The sequence below is a fragment of the Rhinoraja longicauda genome, chromosome 29 (genome assembly GCF_053455715.1).
Source record: "Rhinoraja longicauda isolate Sanriku21f chromosome 29, sRhiLon1.1, whole genome shotgun sequence".
NCBI lineage: Eukaryota > Metazoa > Chordata > Chondrichthyes > Rajiformes > Arhynchobatidae > Rhinoraja > Rhinoraja longicauda.
This window is the reverse complement of record NC_135981.1, coordinates 19,635,657-19,653,522: the sequence shown is the minus strand read 5'-3', so window position 1 is coordinate 19,653,522 and position 17,866 is coordinate 19,635,657. Positions and strand designations below refer to the sequence as shown.

At 42.4% G+C, this 17,866-nt stretch overlaps 1 protein-coding gene across 1 annotated transcript in view; it reads left to right on the top strand.

Annotated features, from left to right (window-relative positions):
* Positions 1–705: 705 nt before the first annotated feature.
* The window catches only part of LOC144607598 (epsilon-sarcoglycan-like), a 37,365-nt gene continuing 20,204 nt past the window's right edge, over positions 706–17,866 (top strand). The window contains exons 1-5 of the mRNA XM_078424521.1: positions 706–742; positions 6,909–7,037; positions 9,495–9,649; positions 11,159–11,231; positions 15,590–15,788. Coding sequence (XP_078280647.1) covers positions 706–742; positions 6,909–7,037; positions 9,495–9,649; positions 11,159–11,231; positions 15,590–15,788 — 593 coding nt within the window. The remainder of the gene's footprint in view (positions 743–6,908; positions 7,038–9,494; positions 9,650–11,158; positions 11,232–15,589; positions 15,789–17,866) is intronic.

The window sequence follows — 17,866 nt, the reverse complement described above, 5'->3', positions numbered from 1 at the left end:
CGTCACCTTAATGGTAAAGCAAGTCGTTTTTATTAAAATCGGTGTTATATTTTTAAAGTTATTCACATTTTAAAGTTTAAATCTATCTCCTAGGGAGGGAGGAGGGAGGGGGTAAAGGGGAGGGAGGGAGGGTGGGGGGAAGAAGAGGGTTGAGGGGGAAGGGGAAGTGGGGTGGGGTGGGGAGGGGAGGGGGAGGGGGGAGGGGGGAGGAGAGGGTGCTGCACCAATGCAGGAGAGTTTTGGGCCCAACAGGTCCACTTGGTCTAGTGTGCAATAAAAGGGAACTGCAGGTGTTGGTTTACACCAAAAATAGACACAAAATGCTGGAATAACACAACGGGTCAGGCAGCATCTCTGGAGAAAAAGGCTAGCCGACATTTTGGTTCTTTAGACTGATTATTGGGAGGGGGGGGGGGGAAGGGATAAGGAGGGGGGGAACTCTCTCTACAGCTTTCCATTGAAAAGGCACCGTGGAACAGTGACAGCCAGAATTTCACTTTGGACTGTCTAGAATTGGAAACAAACTTCTTGCTACCAAATGTATAGCTGTCAAAATGGCTGGGGGAAAAAAAGCTTACAAAAATAGTACAGTGACAGAACGCCAGCCACACTGAGTGTTAGAATGCGGCAGCTGCTATTAGTGTGTCACCCTTATGCTGCTGTCCGTCAAACTTCAAGCACTTTCTCTTTACCTTGTAGAGGAAGATGGCGAGAGTCAGAGTTTGGATGTTTGCTTCAGCAGGCAAGTGTGTGTTGCATTGTCAGGATTTTCCATCAAGACTGGAAGTAACAGATTTATATATTAGAAAGTATATGTAAAAGCAAGTATGTTTTGTATACCAACGTGTATCTTTGCCATGTTGTCTACCATTATATCCTATTTTTGAACAATAGAGATTCAATATTGTCTTTCCTGAAATTCAGACCAAAGTCAAAGATACATTTGGTGTGTTATTTTCTTGTATTTAACATGAGTAAAGTATAGCTTGATTGATTTCTCTGTGAGCATAAGGCCAGGATGTGCCATAGGAAAAAAAGCCAGAAGTGTTTTTTTAATCAGCTGTTACTAAATTTCTGTTTTGCTAATATTGTGGCACATGTATTTTCAGCAATCCTTAAAAATGGGCTGCGAAAACTACAAGAGAAAAATAATGTAATTTTGCAACACAATTATGACTTTTATGTCTCTCGTGGTTTGAGATATCATATTAGTTAAATATGAAGCAGTTTGGAGCAACAAAGATGAACTAGTCACTGTGCATATAGATGGTCAAGCCCAAAGTATCCTAATCCTTTTTTTAAAAAAGGTGTTGGAATTTTCTTTCTTGAGTAATTGAGTAGTTCTATTCTTTTCAATGGAACTTGGACTTGGAACATGAATGGTACTGCTTTAGGCTGTTAATGGCAAGCCACCAAACAACTTTCCCCTGCTAAACACTGAAGCAGGTGAGAAAGTTTGGATTGGGAGATTGAGGGTTGCAGGGGAAAATGGATGAGGTTTGCAATCGTGGTGGGCTACCACATGAGAATTGATGGTAACGACCTGAAGTGCTAGGTATGTACATACATGAAGGGAGATCTTCCTTAGTTGAATTGCAGGCATTGGCCCGTGACCTTTTGTGGCCTCTTTCAAAATGTAGAGATCCTCTGAGAGAAAACATTTTACCTCATCTCTATCTGAAAATTGGTGACACCATGTAAACAAAAAATTATATCCCTAAGTCCCATATTCTGGTGCTGGTATTGGTATTGGCTTATTATTGTCATGTGTACCGAGATATAGTGAAAAGCTTTTGTTTGTGTGCTATTCAGTCCAACCAAGTCATATTGTGCAGAAATAAAGACCTGCAGATAGACACAAAGTGCTGGAGTAACTCAACAGCTCAGGCAGCATCTCTGGAGAATAAGGATGGGGAGACCCTGGCAGACCCATTGCTTCTCTGCTCCTGCCTGCCCCACTGAACCATACCTCACTTCTATCCTATCCCCCCCTTTGTCCAATCTCTTCCCTCCTACATCCGACACCTCGAAAATCATACGATACCTGAGTACCATCAAGCCATACACAAGTGCAACACTAGTGGAAAAAGAAAAGGGACCAGCATGCAGAATGTGGAGTTGTAACATTCTGATGTTACAGAGGAAAGGTCCAAGGACCTCAATGACCTCCCTCACCCACAAGGGGTGGCACGGTGGCACAGCGGTAGAGTTGCTGCCTTACAACACCAGGGACCTGCGTTCAATTCTGACTACGGGTGCTGTCTATACGGAGTTTGTACGTTCTCCCCGTGACCTGTGTGGGGTTTTTTGGGAGCTCCAGTTTCCTCCCACACTCCAAAACTTCAGGTTAGTAGGCTAATTGGCTTGGTATAATTGTAAATCGCACCTAGTGTGTAGGATAGTGTTAGCGTACGGGGACTTTTGGTTGGCACGGACTTGGTGGGCCGAGGTGCATGTTTCCGCGCTGTACCACTAAAATTAAAACTAAAAAGAGGAATCAACCTATTCTTGCTATTGAGGGCGTGCAGCGTAGGTTTACTAGGTTAATTCCCGGAATGGCGGGACTGTCATATGTTGAAAGACTGGAGCAACTAGACTTGTATGCACTGGAATTTAGAAGGATGAGAGGGGATCTTATCGAAAGGTATAAGATTATTAAGGGGTTGGACACGTTAGAGGCAGGAAACATGTTCCCAATGTTGGGGGAGTCCAGAACAAGGGGCCACAGTTTAAGAATAAGGGGTAGGCCATTTAGAATGGAGATGAGGAAAATCCTTTTCAGTCAGAGAGTTGTGAATCTATGGAATTCTCTGCCTCAGAAGGCAGTGGAGGCCAATTCTCTGAATGCATTCAAGAGAGAGCTAGATAGAGCTCTTAAGGATAGCAGAATCAGGGGGTATGGGGAGAAGGCAGGAACGAGGTACTGATTGAGAATGATCAGCCATGATCACATTGAATGGCGGTGCTGGCTCGAAGGGCCGAATGGCCTACTCCTATTGTCTATTGTCTATTGTCGATAACCTCTTCACATCCACCCTCCCAGAACCCCTCAGGACCTTACAACACATTTGTAACAACATATTTGTTTTAAGATTAAAAATATCTCACTGGTCAATGAGAGGTTACTGGAAGCAGATGGGAATGTGAAGTTAAGATTACGATCAGATTGGCCACGATTTTATTTAATGACGGATTAGGCCCAAGGGATTGATGGCTATTATGCTCCTGAGACATGATTGCAGTGCAGCATGTTATTCTGGCAAAACAGCTATTTCATTTATTTCTGACACATCAAGAGAGACCAAGTAGATATTATAGTTTATGTTAAATAACAGTACATTTGATAGCATAGTCTACATTTACAATGAACTAGAAATCTATACAAAATAAACGGTGGTGTTTGGTACGGCACGGTGGCACAGTGGTAGAGTTCCTGCTTTACAGCGCTTGCAGCGCCGGAGACCCAGGTTCGATTCCGACTACGGGTGCTGTCTGTATGGAGTTTTTACGTTCTCCATGTGACTGGGTGAGTTTTCTCCGAGATCTTCGGTTTCCTCCCATGCTCCAAAGATGTACACGTTTTTCGGTTAATTGGCTTGGTTTAAATGTAACTTGTTCTTAGTGTGTGTAGGATAGTGTTAATGTGTGGGGATCGCTGATCGGTGCGGACCTGGTGGGCCGAAGGGCCTGTTTCCGTGCTGTATCTCTAAACTAAACTAAACTAAACAAAACCAGCAGATGAAATAGCAATGCAGTGCTCAACAGATTTCATACCTTTAGCTGATTTTCAAACTAAAATAACAAATTATTTTGGAATGCTAAGATTGTACATTATGGCAACCAAAAAAGGGAAAGGAGTGTAGTAGAGGAGGTACATATATACCATTTAGGGTCTTAAAAAGTAAACATTTTTGTGAGATTTAAAGGTTCTGTATTGGCAGGAAGAGCAGCCCCAGCTTTCTTTGCCCCATTAGTGTATCTTGAGAAGGAGCTCAGTTGGCAAGGGTGGCATAGTGGTGCAGCGGTAGAGTTGCTGCCTTACAATGCCTGAGACCCGGGTTCCATCCTGACCGCGGGTGCTTTCTATACGGAGGTTGTCCATTCTCCCTGTGACCACATGCGTTTCCTCCGGGTGATCCGGTTTCCTCCCATACTCCAAAGACGTATAATATTCGGCTTCCGTAAATTATTCCTAATGTGTAAAATTGTGCTTGTGTACGGGGGGTAGTTGGTCGGTGTACACTCGGTGGGCTAAAGGGCCTGTTTAGTTTGGAGATACAATGTGGAAACTGACCCTTTGGCCCAGCGATCCCAGCACACCAACATTATCCGACAAAGTAGGGACAATTTACAATCTTTATCAAAGTCTTTGGAGCATGGGAAGAAACCGGGGCACCCATGGAAAACTGGCGCGGTCACGGGGAAAACATACAAACTCCATACAGACAGCACCCGTAGTTAGAATCGAATCCGGATCTCTGGCGCTTTGAGGCAGTAAATCTACTGCTGCACCACCGTGCCACATATGTAAAAAAAAATCTCGCCCCATACATCTTTAAGCAGTAGCCTTAAGGCTATGCCCTTAAAGCTTAAAGTTATCACCTTCCAGCTATGCCCCCTAGTCTTTGGCATTTCCACCCTGACTGTCTATCCTCTTTATGCCTCTCATAATTTTATATACCACATAATTTTATATACTGAATTAGTTTGAAGGGTCCCAACCTGAAATGTCATTTGTCCATTCCTTCCACAGATGCCAACTGACCCTCTGAGTTCCTCCAGCACGTTGTGTTTTGCTCATGATTCCAGCATCTGGAGTTCTGTAAACAGTTAATCTCTTTCCCGAAGCGCGCAGCCCAATATATTGAAATGATTTAAAATATGATCGCACATGGACAGCTAAACCGAAAAGAAATCAAAATCAAATTATACTGTCTTCTTCCTACAAAGCTTCACCTCGGGGGGGAAAAAAGAGGTTCCTGCTCTTGTGTTTATTGTCCAATTAAACTTTACATTATCACCTCAATCATTTTTATTTGTGCTGTTATTATAACATCATTAATGACAATATGCAAGAGCATTGAACAAAATCAAAATAAACTTCCCACAAGAGTGGCAGAAGTTGTTGTAACTCCCTTTCCTCACATGCCTCTCTGATGCTTCTTTTGTTTAACGTTAACTTGCAAATTTAAACTGCCACCTTGTGTAGTGTCAACTCAAACACTCAACCTTGTGTGAATTAATTGTGCCTTTCCCATGGCTTTGAATGCCAATCGTGAAAGATCCAAGAATCCATCCATAAGAACCTGCAGATGCTGGGATCTTGAACAAAACACATGGTGCTGGAGAAACTCCAGAAGGTCAGGACGCATAGAGTCATGGAGTAACACTGCATGGAAACAGGCCCTTCAGCCCAACTTGCCCATGCCGACCAAAGTGCCCCATCCACAATAGTGCTACCTGCCCGCGTTTGTCCTATATCCCTCTAAACCTTTCCTATCCATGTACCAGTCCAAATGTCTTTTAATGGTGTTATAATACCAGCCTCTACTATCCCCTCTGAGAGCTCATTCCATATACCCACACCCTCTGTGCCCTTCAGTTTCCTCTTAAATCTTTCCCCTCTCTCCTTAAGCACCTGTGGAGGGAATAGACAGATGACATTTTGGATCAGGACTTTCTTCAGACCTTTTTTGAGAAAGATCCCAGCATGAACTGATGTTTTTAGTTTTATTTTTAGCTTTTAGAGATACAGGGTGGAAATAGGCCCTTCGGCCCACCGAGTCCACACTGTTATCCCAGCACAACAGATATGTAAACGTATTACTCTGTAAAACCCATAATAAACAAAAATTGTTCAGTGTGTGTAATAAAAAACAGACAAATAAATAGACAATAGTTGTGCAAGGTCAAAAATAATGTCCCCAAGTCGATATAGTTTGGAGCCTATTTGGAGGTTGCCGTATTTAATAGCCTGATGGTTTCAGGGAAGAAGCTGCCCTGTAACAGTTTTCAGACTCCCATACCTTCTTCCTGATGGCAGGAGGGAAATGAGAGTGAAGCCAGGGTGGTGTGGGTCCTTGATGGCGGCCATTTTGAGGCAGCTCGTCCTGTAGATTCATTCAATGGGGGGGAAGTCAGTACGCATGATGGACTGGGCAGAATCCACTACTTTTTGTATTCGCCTTCATTCCTGGGCAATCGAGTTGATGAATCGTGCCGCGATGTGACCAGTCAATATCCTCTCTACTGTACACCTGTAGAATTTCAAACAAGAGAGTATTTGTCAACATACTGAATCGCCTCAATCTTCTAAGAAAGTAGAGGCAACGATGGGCTTTCTTTATGGTTGCATCAATGCACTTTAGACTTTGGACTTTAGAGATATGGCTTGGAAACAGGCCTTTTCCATGCCCTTTCGGCACCAAGTCCACGCCGACCAGCAAACACTGTACATGAGTAGTATTTTACACACTATGAGCAATTTACAATTTACAGAAACTGATTAATCTACAAATCACGACATCTTTGGAGTGTAGGAGGAAACTTGAACACCCAGTGAAAACCCACATGTTCACATGGAGAACGTATAAACTCCATACAGACAGTGCCCGTAGTTAGGATCGAACTCGGGTCTCTGGTGCTGTAAGGCAACACTTCTACAGCTGTGCCACCATGTCACCTGTGGGTCCAGGACAGATCTCCAGAAAGAAGTCAATTATTAGTATTATTAGTATTACAATAATCTCTTCATTACAAGTTTTCCAGCACAGTCGCCGACAATTTTATTAACACAAATTAAAGTTTATAGCAATTTCAAATAAAAATAACGATTGCAGATCACTCAAAAATAATTTGCAAAACGTGTGTTTGTTGCATTTATTTACATTATATATTTTGCTTTGCAGTGTTCCTGACCACGATATGTTCCACATTTGCTGATCCGAATGTGAATGCCATGGCAGAAGTCTTTTTTATACATGTACTAGAGAGGGACTTCTTTCAAGCAGGGTTTCGTTCGTTCCAAGAAGCAAGTGGTGAGGAAACCAATCTTACTATCTATTTACACACCCACTTTAGCATTAATATGGTGGTCCCTCTTTTGCGCTGATGCCGAATCAACTATATTCAGTTACCACAATCATTTTGGGATTGCAAGCTTGTTATCGGGAGAGGTTGAAAAGGCTGGAACTTTTTTCCTTTGAGCGTAGAAGGCCGAGGGTTGATATTATTGAAGTGTACAAGTCCATGAGGGGCATGGGTAAAGTGAACACTCACAGTCTTTTTCCTGCGGTAGAGGATTCTAAAACTAGAGGGCGTAGGCTTGAGGTGAGAGTAGAGAAGTTTAAGAGAGACCTTCCAACCCAGAGGGTAGTCCACAACTGGAATGAGCTGCCAGAGGAACCGATAGAAGTAGATACGATTGTGACTTTCAAAAGACATTTGGACAGATATGCGGATTGGAAGGGTCAAATGAGGACCAATGGGGACCCGCCCAATTTGCCAACTTTGTTGGCATGAACATGGTGGGCCGAAGGGCCTGTTTTGGTGCTGTACGACTCTCCGTGTCCACATAAATGCCAAAGAAGACACAACCTAACCGTCAAGCAAGGTAGCGTGCAATGAGAATACAATTCGGAGCAATATCAAAACTGGTTTGCAAAGTCTCTTTGGGATTGTAAACCCTATCTGACCTTAATTATAGAGCAAATATTTTCCTGAAATACATCTGTTTCTAACTTTGGGAAGAGGGCATTAATGATGCAGTGGTGAAGGCATGCACGGAGTACTCTCCAAAACAGGAATGCTATACTGCCAGCCAGACAGACAGAAAGCCTCGTAAATGAAGTTGTATCTGGCTGGAAATGCCAAATGCCAATGCTAATAGCTACAGTCTCAATCATCCTCTATGTGTGGTAGTCTAGATCAATTGAGAATTAAAGAATTATATTTTGAAAAGGATCGAGCCATGGAAAATGGTAATATGATACTAATATAATATTTTTATTCATATTTTCAATTTTGAAAAAATACATCTAGGGTTTCTGTGCTTATTTTTTAGAATAAAATCTCCCATGAATTTGCGCCTATCATTTCACAGCCTTATGGGCTAATTATGTTCTCAGGTTAGTTCCAAATAGTTAAACATTGGAGTAAATCATATCTTTAGAATAAAATGTAATGAACATTCTGTTCCCCAGAGTAAATATACTTGTGTGGTTATTCACAGTAGCATTCCCTGGGAGGGAACCAGAGACGGGTCGTGAAACTTAGCTCAAACCTAAATTAATGTAGGCAGTTAGAGGGAGTGGAAACAATCGGAAAATCCCAAGTTCATAAGGCCTTTTGGAAAAACTCAAATGAATTCATTGGGCAGTACAGTGGGGCAGCGGTAGTGTTGTTACCGTACTGCGCTCATCCTGACTACGGGTGCCACAAAATGTTAGAGTAACTCAGCGGGTCAGGCAGCATCTCAGGAGAGAAGGACTACGGGTGCTGTCTGTATGGAGTTTGTACCTTCTCCGTTTGACTACGTAGGTTTTCTCCAGGTACTTTGGTTTCCTCCCACACTCCAAAGATGTACAGGTTTGTCCGTTAATTGGCTCCAGTAAATTGTAGATTGTTCCTAGTGTGTCGGACAGTGATAGTGCACGGGGATTGTTGGAGGTGTATGAAGAGATGCGGGATGAAGCTCATGTGGAGTGTATATCTTAGCATGGGCCAGTTGGGACATATAGCCTGTTTACTAGGAGACATAAGGAACTGCAGATGCTGCAATCTTGAGCAAAACACTAAGCACTGGAGGAACTCAATGAGTCAGGCAGCCCCTGTGGAGGGAATGGGCAGGTGATGTTTTTTGACTTTGAAGTAGGGCCAAAACGTTATCTGTTCATTCCCTCCACAGATTCGATCTCACTCACTAAGTTGATTGATTGATACTTTGTATTGATTGATACTTTATTGTTGCATGTACTTGGGTGCAGTGAAATACTTGGCTTTGCACACAATACACAAGTATGCAAAGGGTCGCCACATATAGGGCACCGACAGTTCCTCCAGTGCTTTGTGTTTTTATCCTGTTTACTTGCTGTTCATTCCATGAACACAATAGACATTTTACAGTTATTATTCTGGAAGAGAAGTAAATCTCATTAATCATAAATAAAAACTGAAATTTCTGGAAAGCTCAGCAGGCCAAACAGAAACACGGCAGAGAGAAACAGAACTAACTTTGCAGGTGAATGAATTTTCAAGGCTGATCCAATCCTTTTAAGGCAAAACACAAGGGAAAGCAAATGCTGGAATCTTGAGTAAGACACAAAGTGGGTAACTCAGCGGGTCAGGCAGCTTCTGTGGAGGGAATAGACAGGCAACGTTTCAGATTGGGACCCTTCTTTAGACTGACCCGCTGAGTTACTCCAGCTCTTTGTGTTTTACTTGTTTAATGTAAAACTGCCATTCCCTTTTTATTTCACCTCTGCTCTCCACTTTAGGTATAATCACCAGTATCCCCATCACTTTCAACACCAACCTCCACGACCACCCTGACCGCCCTCGCTGGCTTCGTTTTATACAGCGGACTGCATACCATGACGGAATTCTTTATGGAACACCAACCATGAAAGATGTCGGACAGAAAATAATTGAAGTATAAAGTTTTCTCTCTGTTCAATTGACTGTACTTCAATATATTGATAATATCACTGTATACTCTCGTTGGAAAAATATTCACACCGCAATGTGTTTTATTTATAATCAAAGCTAGACACAAAATGCTGGAGTAACTCAGTGGGTCAGGCAGCATCTCTGGAGAAAAAGAATAGGTGACATTTTGGGTGGAAACCCTTCTTCAGACTGAAAGTAGAGTTGTGGGTGGGGGTTAAACTGGAAGCTGGAAAAGGCCAGAAACAATCAGGACCGGCAACAGATGACCACAAGGGTGGCTCAATGGTGGCTGGGAAGGTGTGATAACAAGAGGATGCAACCAGTGGAACTGATAGAACGACTAGGGTGGGGGAGGAGGGGGTAGGGAATGCAGGAGTTACTTGAAATTAAAGAAACCAATGTTTATACGGCTGGGTTGTAAGCTGCCCAAGCAAAATATGAGGTGCTGTTCCTCCAATTTGCGTGTGGCCTCACTCTGATAGTGGAGGAGGCCCAGGACAGAGAGGTCAGTATGTGAGTGAGAAGAGGAGTTGAAATATTTGACAACCGGAAGATCAGGTATGCCAAGGCGGACTGAGCGCGTGCGTGTTCAACCTTATAATCAATATTGGATTTATGATTCTAGCTCACTATTATTGTGCCCTGTAACACGTTTATTTGCACTGACAACAATATTGCACTATTCTCAATCTAACTTATTTTTTTAATGTTTCTTGCTTATAATTAATGCAAGAGAAAAATCCATTCATTTTCACATACCAATATCATTTCCCAATAATTTATATTTAAGGCAGTGCTTTTTTTTGTGACGTTATGCATGACTAAGACAAACTGGCACCTCTAAAAAGTTAAAAATCGATTTTCACCTTTTTAACTTGTTGAAATAAATACTTTTTAGCTGATTCGTTTAGCTAGATGTTGATTGGTCACAAAATCAAAATGTATATTGATAGAAAAAAATTGTTGATAAATGTAACTTCGTTTTTAATTTATTGAATGAAAGATACAGCATGTAAACAGGCCCTTCAGCCCACTGAGTACATGCCGATCATTGCTCACCCGTTCCCACTAGTTCTATGTTATCCCACATTCGGACCCACTCCCTACTTGTGAGGGCAATTTATAGAGGCCAACTAACCTACAATCCCCTATGTCTTTGAGATGTGGGAGGAGACTGGAGCACCTGGAGGAAACTCACACCACAGTCACAGGGAAAATGTGCAAACTCCACACAAGACAGCACCTGAGATCAGGATCAAACCCGTGTCTCTGACGCTGTGAGGCAGCAACACCTCCAGCTTCGTCACTGTGCTGCCAAATGGATTTGCCTAACGGCATCTTTTTGTCTGCAAAAAAACCCCACTGATTTCAGAAAACATTCAACTAAAGGAGAAAAACTGGTAATGTGTATTTCATGTGTTGTGAATTGACTAAAAAATAATTGATGTACATGCATAAAATCTGAAATTAATTCTGTTTATCATTTGTTTAGGTTACTGCTGTTAATAGGAAGACATTTGAGACATCAAGGCAAAACGTCATCATTAATATTGAAGAACCAGTAGGTGAGATGCCATATTTGCTCCGAGCGTGAGCAGTGATTGAATTGAAACCATTTTTCTTGTGTTTATGAAGCGCCTTTCATGTCCCTCTCAGGACATCCCAAACCCTAAACGTGAAATTTAGTTCATTTCTAATTGTGTTTTTTTTGTGTGTGTTTGTCTGAGTCTTTGTGCCTCTGCAAGAAGGATTCTTCATTGGACCTGTACCTCACAGTTCTCCCTGCTTGTGAACCTGGCTTGTTTTCAAGATAATGAAGCACTTCTTGAAGTGTGGTCACCCATGCAATGTAGGAGTCAATTTACACAGAAGAAACGTCCATAAACAGTAACAGGACAATGACTAAAAAAACTTGTTTTTGGAAACATTGATTGATTGAGAAATATTGGCCAGAATACTGGGGGAAACTCTGCTGCTATCCTGGGAATTAAAGCCATTCAAGCTATTGTGTTGATGTGAGGAAGTAGATGTGACCTTGGTTTCAAGCCACATCCACAGAGGCACCTCTGAATATGTGGCAGTCACTCAGTGCTTGACATTTTGTGCTCAAGTCTCTGGAGGGAGGCTTGAACCTGCAACCTCTGACTTGGCGAAGAGTGCCACCGTTGCTGGGATTTTTCTTTACAGAAACTAGCGTTTTCTCTTCCTTTCTTTCATGTGATGCATGTTATACAGTAAATGTACACTGCTACTTGGGTTTCTCAACAAAGTCATGCAGTGATCTTGCAAGATTTAGTTTATCCATTGAGTTAAGACAAATGTGGAACCCTTGAAGACAGAAACAGGTGAATTTATTATGGGGAACAAGGAAGTGGCAGACGGGTTGAGGAAGTACTTTGGTTCTGTCTTCACTAAGGAAGACGCAAACAATCTCCCAGATGTATTAGGGGAGAGAGGACCTAGGGTGATGAAGGAACTAAAGGAAATTCACATTAGTCAGGAAATGGTGTTGGGTAGTCTGATGGGACTGAAGACTGATAATTCCCCAGGGCCTGGTGGTCTGCATCCCAAGGTACTCAAGGAGGTGGCTCTAGAAATCGTGAATGCATTGGTGATCATTTTCCAATGTTCTATAGATTCTGGCTCAGTTCCTATGGATTGGAGGGTAGCTAATGTTATCCCACTTTTTAAGAAAGGAGGGAGAGAGAAAGTAGGGAATTATAGACCATTTAGCCTTACATCGGTGGTGGGGTAGATGCTGGAGTTGATTCTCAAAGATGTAATAGCGGTGCATTTCGATAGCAGTAACCAGATCGGTCCAAGACAGCATGGATTTACGAAGGGGAAATCATGCTTGATAAATCTTCTGGAATTTTTTGAGGATGTAACAAGTAAAATGGACAAGGGAGAGCCAGTGGATGTCGTGTACCTGGACTTTAGAAAGCATTTGATAAGGTCCCACACAGGAGATTAGTGGGCAAAATTAGAGCACATGATATTGGGGGTAGGCATTGACATGGATAGAAAATTGGTTGGCAGACAGGAAACAAAGAGTAGGGATTAACGGGTCCCTTTCAGAATGGCAGGTAGTGACTCGTGGGGTGCCGCAAGGCTCGGTGCTGGGACCGCAGCTATTTACAATATACATTAATGATTTAGATGAAGAGATTAAAGGTAACATTAGCAATTTACAGATGACTCAAAGCTGGGTGGCAGTGTGAACTGTGAAGAGGATGCAGGGTGACTTGGACAGGTTGGGTGAGGGGACAGATGCATGGCAGATGCAGTATCATGTGGATACAGGTGAGGTGATCCACTTTGGTGGCAAGAATAGGAAGGCAGATTATTATCTGAATGGTATCAGGTTAGGAAAAGGGGAAATTCAATGAGACCTAGGTATCCTTGTACATCAGTCACTGAAAGTAATCATGCAGGTGCAGCAGTGAAGAAAGCTAATGGCATGTTTTTGCCTTCATAACGAGAGTTGAGTATTGGAGCAAAGAGGTCCTTCTGCAGTTGTACAGGGCCTGGTGAGACCACACCTGGAGTATTGTGTGCAGTTTTGTTCTCCTCATTTGAGGAAGGACATTTGTGCTATTGAGGGAGTGCAGCGTTGGTTTACGAGGTTAACTCCCGGGATGGTGGGACTGTCATATGATGAAAGAATGGAGCGACCGGGCTTGTATTCACTAGAATTTAAAAGGATGAGAGGGGATCTTATAGAAACAAATAAAATTATTAAGTGATCGGACACGCTAGATGCAGGAAACATGTTCCCAATGTTGTGGGAGTCCAGAACCAGGGGCCACAGTTTAAGAATAAGGATTAGGCCATTTAGAACTGAGATGAGGAAAATATTTTTCACATAGAGAGTTGTGAATTTGTGGAATTCTCTGCCTCAGAAGGCAGTGGAGGCAGATTCACTGGATGCATTCGAAAGAGAGTTAGATAGACATCTTGGGGCTAGCAGAATCAAGGGATATGGGGAGAAGGCAGGAACGGGGTACTGATTGTGGATGATCAGCCATGATCACATTAAATGGTGGTGCTGGCTCGAAGGGCTGAATGGCCTACTCCTGCACCTATTGTCTATGTATCTATGTATCTATGTATCTATGTATGTGGCAGTGAGGGCACGTCAAATTGTTGGTGCAGAGTGCTGATTTTCCTTTTACTGATGGCCAGGGTGGCACAGAGTTGCAGCTGGTAGAGCTGCTGCCTCATAGCCATAGAGACCCAACGTCTATCCTGACCGGCTGCTGTCTGTGTTCTCCTTGTGACCACGTGGGTTTCCTCCAGGCTCTCCAATTTCCTTCCTGTGAAGTTGCCCCTAATGTGTAGGGAAAAGTGGGATAATATAGATCTCATGTGAATGGGTGATGAATGGTCAGCGTGGACTCACTGGGCCAAAGGACCTGAGTCTGTTCCCTTGTTGCACCTCTTAAACTAAACTAAACTAAATTAAACTAAACTAATCATGCTCCCCATTACTGTTGCCTATTCATTAATTAATCCCCAAAATGACTGACTATTCAATCATGGTTAATTGCATTTTGAGGCAACATTTTACTCTGACTCTTGGTGCCAGACAATTTGAACAACATTAACATTTCTCTCAGGGTGAGTGGGACTCAGGGGTAGGAGTAGGGGTTGGAGGAAGGATCATAGTATTGGTTGTCTTGAATAAACTACAACATATAACTAATGTGAATCGCTTTGTCTGGAGACACAAGAGACTGCAGAGATACTGTTTGGATTTCAGTTTGAGCTTATTTTGTCCATTTAGTTTGTCTGTTTGAATATCAGAATTGATTGAATTTGAAGAAACTCAGCCGTCTTTGACAACTCAGTGACACACACTCCAAAACATCTCGGAGCAAAATGAATGGCCACTGCCAGAGTAATCGGGAAATGAATGCTCTCTCTATAACTGGCCACACAAGCATGCATGTGTGGGACATAGCAGACAGCAGGGTTAAGCTGGTCAATTAAGGCCACACTTTGAGAGAAGCTGAAAAATGTTTTTTTACCACAAGATTCATTTAAAAGTTCAGAGCCATGAACAGGAAGAGCAAAGCCATGGCCAATGAGAAAGGGAATGTTTGTCCGGATAAATGTTCTTTTAGCTGTTAGGATATATTCAGATTGTCAGCTGTTTGCTTTCAACTTGTAATGGTTTAATTCGAACACGATACATGAAGACGTAAATGGTCCGATTGATGAAATCCAATTGAATTCAGAATCATGTCCGAAGCATGACTCATTACATAGTAATGAGATGGTGCATGAAGAAGCTCAAAGCGATAGGGGAAGGAAATGGGATTAAAATGGTGAGTGACCATTCAATTCTTCAACTTCTGACTGATGCCAGTACATGTCCTCACACCTGACTCATAGCGTCTCGATGCACTTTGTCACTGAGTTGGGCCAAAGGGCCTGTTTCCGTGCAGTATGATTCTATTATCTGGTTATTAGCACATTGTTGAGTGTTTGCAATTCTCACATTGCCTGCCAAATTTAAGGGTCTCGACCTGAAACGTCACCCATTCCTTCTCTCCAGAGATGCTGCCTGTCCCGCTGAGTTACTCCAGCTGTTTGTGTCTATCTCCCACTTTTTTAAGGTGACCAATCTTCCAAATGCAATTTAATTGCCTGTGGGATGTCCTCGGGTCAAACATGCCCATTAACTGCAAGTCGTCCTGTTTCGCTCTTGTACTTTATCCTCTTGAATTAGTGAAATCAACATGTATTGCAGCAACTTTCTGCAAAAACACTGTTATTTGCCCTTTGGGCAGACCTCTATTTTATATTATTTTGACAAATATGTACAAGCAAAGAGTGAAAGGCAATATCTATTCACCTAATAAACACTAGGGAATTTTACTTTTATTGGCTGAATTGAGATATATTTTTCTTGCTTTAGGGTTGAAATTGTCATACCATGTTGAGTTCTACGTGAAAAACAGAAATGTGGAGGAAGTATTGCCCTTGGAAATGCAACAATATTTCCAGGACAGAGCGACGAGCATTTGGGGATCAGACCATTTGACCATGATCAACATCACTTCAGCGCTGGACAGAGGGGGCCGGGTTCCACTGCCCATTGAAGGAAGGAAAGAGGGGTGAGAAGTGATAGTTAATAATGTTGGAGGTGAAATCAATCAAGTGCTTATACATATGTGTTTTCTTTTGGATTAAAAATGCACCAAACAATGAAATATTGTCCTTGAACTAAACGACCTGTTGCTCAGTACTAATTGACTTTAAATGGAACAGATGGGTGGCATGGTGGCACAGTGGTACAGTGGTAGAGCTACTGCCTGACAGCGCCAGAGACCCGGGTTCGATCCTGACTACTGGTGCTTGTCTGTACGGAGTTTGTACGTTCTCCCCGTGACCTCCGTGAAGCTCCGGTTTCTTCCCACACTCCAAAGACATGCAGATTTGTAGGCTAATTGGCTTTGTATACATCTGTAAATGTAAATTGTCCCCAGCGTGCGTAGGATGGTGTTATTGTGTGAGGATCGCTGGTCGGCACAAACTCGGTGGGCCCACGGGCCTGTTTCTGCTCTGTATCTCTAAACTAAACACAACTTAACTAAGATATAGTCCTGTCCTAATCTCCCTTGAATGGGACAAGTATTGGGCAGCCTTCATTGCTCTTGAATAAAATATTCCTCTTGCCTCTATCATGGGGCAGTTCAGAATCAGCCAAATTTCAGTCTTTCTTCCCAAAAAGACATTGGTAAAGCAAATAAGTTTTTATGATAAATGTATTCAAATGTATACAGTGAATTCAAATTCCCAATTAGGCTTGGTAAACACTGCACTTGTGTCTCTGAAACATTTGTGTAAGGTTAAAGTTGCTAATCCACTATGCTATGATGTCCTGGTACAACTGGAGGTGAGAAGGGCAGGGAGAGAGGTTTACTGAATGGTCAAAGTAACTGGAACGGGAACATTTTTTTGGTCTCACTATTAGTAACAGTCTTCAATCATAAACGGCAAAAAAAAATCCAAGACGATTTATGTTTTAAAAAAACAGGAATTACACTTAACACCTTCCTCTGGTTGATGTTATCACCACCTGCATTTTATGAATGGCAATTCTGACAATTCCTTGCATTGTCTGTTCCTGTTTCTTTGTTGGGCGCTTCTTGCTGTGTGCGTAGCAACCAATTTCGATGGGTGATATGTGTGGGAAGGAATTGCAGATGCTGGTGTATACCGAAGATAGCCACAAAAAGCTGGAGTAACTCAGCGGGTCAGACTGCATCTCTGGAGAAAAGGAATCGGTAACGTTTCGGGTCGGAACCCTTCTTGAGACTGGATCGGTCTGAAGAAGGGTCTCGACCCGAAATGACACCTATTGATTTTCTCCAGAGATGCTGCCTGACCCGTTGAGTTGATGCAGCGTTTTGTGTCTTGCGATGGGGGATATCTCTCAATTCAATCCAGCGACTTCACTGATGTATTGTGCCAATCCACATTTCTCCAGTTAGATTTGGGGATGTAAGGCAAAATGGGAAGTGTTAAAAATTCAAACTCTTTCCCTGAATGGGTGGTGGAAATAGAATCCATGAGTACTTCGAAAAGTCACAGCCATGAGGTGAACAATTTGCAGGGCTATGGGGAAAGATTAGGGAAACAAGAATTATAGGATGGCCCCACATATACAGCAGATATCTGATCTGCCAAGCGCCACATCCTGGAGTGTAACATCTCAATAATTTATCCCTACGAGCTGCTTAATTGTCTTGTGTATGATGACTTTTAAATGATGCCCTCACGCTAAAAAGCTTCAATAAACAAGAAATCGAGTTATACACAAACCCAGCACAATACTGCTGTGTTAGACAGTGTTCATGGCACTACACAGAATGATATTTTGAAGGACCACTGTGTACCTAAAATCAAGTATTATATGAAACAAACACAGCTCTCTGCAAACATTGAATTCTTATTTCCAGGAAAACACTGGTTCCTTCACTGAATTAAAAACCTCATCAAACCTAGCCAGTAATTAGAGTGCTCATCTATTTATATAGATAGCTCTGCAAGAAGCAAATGAGTGGAAGTATATTGCATTACATTTCACTGTCGATGGTAGCTTTGAGTATTGTTGCTGTGCATGGAGACTATTTTTAATTTGTTGCAATCAAGTACAGAATGAAATCTGGCAGTGGACAATATTTACCAT